The sequence below is a fragment of the Nerophis ophidion genome, linkage group LG29 (assembly GCF_033978795.1).
Source record: "Nerophis ophidion isolate RoL-2023_Sa linkage group LG29, RoL_Noph_v1.0, whole genome shotgun sequence".
Lineage (NCBI taxonomy): Eukaryota > Metazoa > Chordata > Actinopteri > Syngnathiformes > Syngnathidae > Nerophis > Nerophis ophidion.
In genome coordinates, this window is record NC_084639.1 from 23,398,046 (window position 1) to 23,405,865 (window position 7,820).

The window sequence follows — 7,820 nt, forward strand, 5'->3', positions numbered from 1 at the left end:
GCCAAATACGGACCCCGCCTCCTTCCTCAGTCGCGAAAGAGGAGGTAACTGCCAAATACTGACCCCGCCTCCTTCCTTAGTCGCGATAGAGGAGGTAACTGTCAAATACTGACCCCGCCTCCTTGCTCAGTCGCGAAAGAGGAGGTAACTGCCAAATACTGACCGCGCCTCCTTCCTTAGTCGCGATAGAGGAGGTAACTGCCAAATACTGACCCCGCCTCCATTGGCGCATGTGTTGACTGAAGTGAAATATTTGTGACTTCTGTGCTCGATAAAGGAGATAACGGCTCGTTTCTTCTGACTCGCCTACTTTGGAATGTTATTTTAGGTATAAGTAGCGCGGGACGGACCGATTCAAACATCGACCATGTCGATACCACGAGCTTCCTAGATAATATTTTTCAGTTCGCCCCTTTATTTTCACACATTTTTTGTTGTGTTTTATTTATTTATTATTATTCGTACAATTGTATCGAAAAGTAGACTAAAAATTCAAAGAACATTTCTTCAGTTTGCTCCTATTTTCCACACATTTTTGTTTTATTATTTATTTGTATTCATAAAATTGTATTTTATCATGAATTGATTAACGTAAACAAGTTGAAAAATGTATTCGGGTGTTATTATTTAGTGGTCAATTGTACGGAATATGTACTGTACTGAGCAACCTACCAAAAAAAGTTTCAATCAATCAATCAATCGTGAAATTGACAAAAAATATAAAATGTACGTTTTTTTTCAGTTAACTTCCTTATTTTCACACATTTTTTTGTTGTGTTTTATTTTTGAATTTTGATTTCCATTTATTGTTTTAATTGGTTTTACCCTTTAAAATAGTTTTTTAATCGTATTTATTTTTATATTGGTTTTATATTTATTTATTTTTTTGTTTTTTAAACTAAAAATAGTAAAAAACTATATAAATAAAAAAATATAAATGACCAAAAATAAAAAAATAAAAATTCAGTCCGCTCCTTTATTTTCACACATTTATTGTTTTATTCGTTAATTTGTATTCATACAATTGTATCGTAAAAAGAAATAAAAATATACAATAACAGAAAACAATGTTTTCAGTTCACTCCTTCATTTTCACACATTTGTTTTGTTTTATTTAAAAATGTTGATTTGTATTTATTGTTTTAATTGGTTTTACCATTTAAAAATCATATTCGTTATTTATATTGTTTTTATATTTTTGTTTGTTTTTTTATTCAGTCATTGGTGGAGCTATGGATAATATTTAAATATTGTTTTTAATATTTTTGCGCAGAACTTTGGAAACATTTCTGTTATTTGAATGTGATTTACAAATAAAGTGGATTGATTGGATTATTTATTTATATTTAATTCACACAATTGTATCGAAAAATGGACTACAAATATAAAATATAAAACATATTTTTTCAGTCTGCTCCTTTGTTTTCACAATTTTTTGTTATGTATTTATTTTGTTCATACAATTGTATCGAAAAATCAACTGAAAATGTAAAATAGAAAACAATTTTTTGCAATTCGCTCCTTTATTTTCACACATTTTTTGTTGTGTTTTATTTATTTTTATTCATACAATTATATCGTAAAACTGAATAAAAATAAAAGATATAAAAAATATTATGTTGTTTGATTCACCTATAATTATTGTATCTATTTGTTTAATTATCACAAACAAGTTTGAAAACAATTATCAACAAATTAAAGGCAATATCACGAAATGATTCAATGCTTTTAAAAATGTTGAAGTATCGCCTTTACTAACATTATCGTCCAAGCATACTATGCTGCCATCTAGCGGAGGAAAGGATGAACAGCACTTTGTTATATGGCTGTCTATTTTAATATATTCTAGAAACTACCTTTATATTTGCACACTACTATTTTATAGTACTTTTTACTAGCTCAAGTTTGTATTTGCATGAAATAAATCCAATCTTATTAATCCATTCTGTGAACTATAAACAATATTATCGTAAAATGGAATAAAAATATAAAAAAAATGAAAAAACATATTTTGTTAATGCTTAATTCCTTTATAATTATTTTATCTATTTTTAAATTGTTCACAACAAGTTTGACAGGAGTTATCAACAAATAAAGGCAATATCACAAACGGATTCAATGCTTTTAAAACTGACGAAGTATCGGCTTTACTGGCATTATCGCCCCACCATACAATGCTGCCACCTGGTGGAAAAAAGAGATAACGGCTCGTTTCTGACTAACCTTTGAATGTTATTTTAGGTGTAACTACCAAGTAGCGGTGGACGGATCTATTCAAACATCGACAATATCAAAACCACTAGCTCGATGGATGACGTGGTTCGATCAATATTTTTCAGTTCGCTCCTTTATTTTTTACACATTTTTTGTTGTGTTTTATTTTTTTTTATTCATACAATTGTTTCGTAAAATGGACTAAAAATATAAAATAGAAAACATATTTTTTTCAGTTCGCTCCTTTATTTTCACACATTTATTTTTCTATTTTAATTCATACAATTGTATCCAAAAATGGACTAAATATTAAAATAGAACATATTTTTCAGTTTGCTCCTTTATTTTCACACATTTTGTATTGTCTTTATTTTATTCATACAATTGTATCGTAAAATGGAATATTAATATAAAATAATAGAAAAAAATATATTTTGTTGATTATGTTTCTATTTTTAAATTGTTCACAAACAAGTTTGATAGGAATCATCAACAAATTAAAGGCAGTATCCCAAAACGATTCAATGCTTTTAAAAATGTTACAAGTATTGGCTTTACTGGCATTATAGCGCCACCATACTATGCTGCCATCTGGTGGACGCAGTGATGAACAGCAACTTGTTTTACGGCATATTTCTAGAAACGTCCTTGATATTTGCACAATACCATTTCATTGTACTTTTTTACTTGCCGAAGATTGTTTCTATGAAATGAAATAAATCAAATCTTATTAATCCATAATGTGAACCATAAACAATTGTATCGTAAAATGGACTAAAAATGTAAAATAAAAATCAAATACAAATTGTTTAATTCTCTTATAATTATTCTATCTATTTTTAAATTGCTCAAAAACAAATTTGATCGGGATTATCATCAAATTAAAGGCAATATCATAACATGATACAATGCTTTTAAAAAGTATCGGCGTTACTGGCATTATAGCGCCACCACACTATGCTGCCATCTGGTGGAGGCAGTGATGAACAGCAACTTGTTTTACGGCATATTTCTAGAAACGTCCTTGATATTTGCACAATACCTTTTCATTGTACTTTTTTACTTGCCGAAGATTGTGTTTCCATGAAATGAAATAAATCAAATCTTATTAATCCATAATGTGAACCATAAACAATTGTATCATAAAATGGAATAAAAATGTAAAATACAAATCAAATAAAAATTGTTTAATTCCCTTATAATTATTTTATCTATTTTTAAATTGCTCAAAAACACATTTGATAGGGATTATCATCAAATTAAAGGCAATATCATAACATGATACAATGCTTTTAAAAAGTATCGGCGTTACTGGCATTATAGCGCCACCACACTATGCTGCCATCTGGTGGAGGCAGTGATGAACAGCAACTTGTTTTACGGCATATTTCTAGAAACGTCCTTGATATTTGCACAATACCTTTTCATTGTACTTTTTTACTTGCCGAAGATTGTGTTTGCATGAAATGAAATAAATCAAATCTTATTAATCCATAATGTGAACCATAAACAATTGTATCGCAAAATGGAATAAAAATGTAAAATAAAAATCAAATAAAAATGGTTTAATTCCCTTATAATTATTTTATCTATTTTTAAATTGCTCAAAAACACATTTGATAGGGATTATCATCCAATTAAAGGCAATATCATAACGTGATTCAATGCTTTTAAAAATGTTAGAAGTATCGGCGTTACTGGCATTATAGCGCCACCACACTATGCTGCCATCTGGTGGAGGCAATGATGAACAGCAACTTGTTTTAAGGCATTTTTCTAGAAAATACCTTGATATTTGCACAATACTATTTTATTGTACTTTTTTACTAGTCCAAGTTTGTATTTCCATGAAATACATAAAATCGTATTAATCCATAATGTCAAACATAAACAATTGCATCGTAAAATGTAATAAAAATATAAAATAATAGAAAAAAAACATTTTGTAGATTTTCCCTATAATTATTTGCTCAAAAACAAATTTGATAGGAATTATCATCAAATTAAAATCAAATTACTAGCCCAAGTTTGTATTTCCAGGAAATAAATCAAATATTATTAATCCATACTGTGAACCATAAACAACTGTATCATAAAATGTAATAAAAATATAAAATAATATACTTTTTTTTGTTAATGTTTAATTCCTTTATAATTACTTTATCTATTTTTAAATTGCTCACAAAAAAATGATAGGAATTATCACTAAATTAAAGGCAATTGCATAACATGATTCAATGCTTTTAAAACTGTTACTTGCATTACAGCGCCATCATACTATGCTGCCACCTGGTGGAGGCAGTGATGAACAGCATTTTTCTAGAAACTTTCTTGATATTTACACAATACTATTTTTTTGTACTTTTTCCTATCCCAAGTTGTGAACCATAAATTACTTAAGTATTTATTTAGGATATGTGTATGTATTGTTTTATTTTATTTATGTATTTACTCATTTGTGTACTCATATTAACGTATTTATTTACTGTTGTGTTACAGATTGAGTACAAACAAATGTGTTGGAAATTACTATGAAACAAAAAAAAAAAGGAGTAGGATTAAAAAAGATGTGCTTCCTCCTACTCCTTTTCGGACATGCTGTAATGAGAACCTGGAAACACGTGATGTATTATAAGATAATTGTATGCATGTTCGGAATAAACTAACACCATAACCATAACCCAGGCTTGCCTTTAGACACTTTATTGCTGTGTTTATCTGTTTTGTTGTTGTTGTTGTTGTTTTTTTCAACACACAATGGAACGTTGAACGCCCACCCGGACCAAAACTAATAAAATATCAAAACCAAAACAGCTATAATGAAAGAGCGTAACATACATGACACTATAAAGTCGTTGTAACAAAATAGGCTGTTTACAAAAATGCAATTTGACATCGGAATGAATACAAAAACATGAGTAATATGCGATGTTTATCATATTTGCAGATGCAATTGTGTTGCGATATTGTTAGAAAGTATCGAAAATAAACGGATTATTGACGTCCCTCCGATAGAGAGAAGGGAAGTGAAAGGTTCTTTTCAGACAAACATTGCTTCAGAGCCAATATTAGAAGTAGAAACTACAACCAAAATAGAAAAAAACAACAATATAGTTGGAGAAAACAACTAGCTGGATTATGTCTGGATGGCTTGAAGAGGAAGTACGGCAGATTTTTTTTTTTTTTTTTTTGCAACGTTCCCCTTAAAAAAAAGTCCCAGTAGTGTCGTAGTTGTTTATTTGATCTCGTTGTGCTGACTCGCCGCCCATTCAGGCCTCGTAAACTCTGCGGGAAGAAAACAAACAAAAAGAGATGAATTATTCATTGATTACTCAACACTTTTGTTTTTTCCCGCCAGGTGCTCGTCACAATAAAAGGAGGGCTGCAAAATTATCTAAAAAAAAAAAATAGTATGCGTCAAATACAAGTCATATGACTATAAGGGGCATGGCTGCAAAATTAGCTAAAGAAAGTTAGCATGCATCAAGTACAAAGTTATATGAATAAGGTGGACGGCTGCAGGAAAAGATGAAAAAGTCAACATGCTAACAGTTAGCATTTATTAAGTACAAAATTATATGACGCTGAGGGGTACGGCTGCAAAATTAGCTAAAAAAGTTACCATGCAAAACACAATGCGTTATGTCAAATATTCATGTTTTAGGTAGATAAACAGAAGCATGCAGGCCCATAATAACAATAACACAATGCATTAAGTCAAATATTCATGTTTTAGGTAGATAAACAGAAGCATGCAGGCCCATAATAACAATAACACAATGCATTAAGTCAAATATTCATGTTTTAGGTAGATACACAGAAGCATGCAGGCCCATAATAACAATAACACAATGCATTAAGTCAAATATTCATGTTTTAGGTAGATAAACAGAAGCATGCAGGCCCATAATAACAATAACACAATGCATTAAGTCAAATATTCATGTTTTAGGTAGATAAACAGAAGTATGTAGGCCCATAATAACATTAACACAATGCATTAAGTCAAATATTCATGTTTTAGGTAGATAAACAGAAGCATGCAGGCCCATAATAACAATAACACAATGCATTATGTCAAATATTCATATTTTAGGTATAAAAAACAAAAGCATGCAGGCCCATAATAAGAATAAAACAATGCATTATGTCAAATATTCATGTTATAGGTAGATAAACCAAAGTACGCAGGCCCATAATAAGAATAAAACAATGCATTATGTCAAATATTCATGTTTTAGGTATAAAAAAACAGAAGCATGCAGGCCCATAATAAGAATAAAACAATGCATTATGTCAAATATTCATGTTATAGGTAGATAAACCAAAGTACACAGGCCCATAATAACAATAACACAATGCATTATGTCAAATATTCATGTTTTAGGTAGAAAAACCGAAGCATGCAGGCCCATAACAATAACACAATGCATTATGTCAAATATTCATGTTTTAGGTAGAAAAAACCAAAGCATGCAGGCCCATAATAACAATAACACAATGCATTATGTTAGCAGCATAATGTCAAATATTCATGTTGTTGCAGCTAATATATGAAAACAAATCCAAAACAGAGCATTCATCGACAAAGCGCCTTATAATCCGCTGCGCCCTATGGTCCGGAAAATACGGTATTGAATATTTGTTTATTTAAGACGGTGACTTGTCCGGGGTGTACGCTGCCTTCCGCCTGAATGCAGCTGGGATAGGCACCAGCGACCGCCCCGCGACCCCAAAAGGGACAAGCGGTAGGAAATGGATGGATATTTGGTGACTTATTTATGGTACATTTATTTATTTATTCACTCTTCTGTTACTTCCCGGGGAGTGTTCAGAGAGTACGGGGGATTGGACTCTCTGATTGTGGCGGTCCGCTCCCTGTAGGATCCGTTGTGGTGAAGAAGGAGCTGAGCCGGAAGGCAAAGCTCTCAATTTACCGGTCGATCTACGTTCCCATCCTCACCTATGGTCATGAGCTTTGGGTCATGACGGAAAGTATAAGATCACGGGTACAAGCCGCTGCTCCTTCACATGGAGAGGAGCCAGATGAGGTGGTTCGGGCATCTGGTCAGGATGCCACCCGAACGCCTCCCTAGGGAGGTGTTTAAGGCACGTCCAGCCGGTAGGAGGCCACGGGGAATACCAAGGACACGTTGGGAAGACTATGTCTCCCGGCTGGCCTGGGAACGTCTCAGGATCCCCCGTGTGGAGTTTGACGAAGTGGCTGGGGAGAGGGAAGTCTGGGCTTCCCTGCTTAGGCTGCTGCCCCCGCGACCCGACCTCGGATAAGCGGAAAAAGATGGATGGATGTTTTGTTACTAACAGAGAACAAAGAAGTGGGATAAAACTGCGACGGCATGAAAAGAGGTAGGTTTAAATAAGCTCTGCTTCTTTCTACGACTTTCCGGTCTTGCTTGAAACAAGTGCGGTCAATGCACGTTCAAAACAAACTCAAACTGAACTGAAGATTATATTATCAAAGTTTAGGTCAGGCTGATTACAAAATAAATACAAATCAAATACACCACACAAGCAAGGACTCATAAAAACTAGAGATGTCTGATAATGGCTTTTTCGCCGATATCTGATATTCCAATTGTGGAGAG

General features: G+C 32.4%; 1 protein-coding gene across 1 annotated transcript in view; it reads right to left on the bottom strand.

Moving 5' to 3' along the window:
- Window positions 1-4,901: 4,901 nt before the first annotated feature.
- cxcl14 (chemokine (C-X-C motif) ligand 14) overlaps window positions 4,902-7,820 on the bottom strand; it is a 25,378-nt gene continuing 22,459 nt past the window's right edge. Inside the window, exon 4 of the mRNA XM_061892196.1 lies at window positions 4,902-5,499. Coding sequence (XP_061748180.1) covers window positions 5,484-5,499 — 16 coding nt within the window. The 3' untranslated portion in view covers window positions 4,902-5,483. The remainder of the gene's footprint in view (window positions 5,500-7,820) is intronic.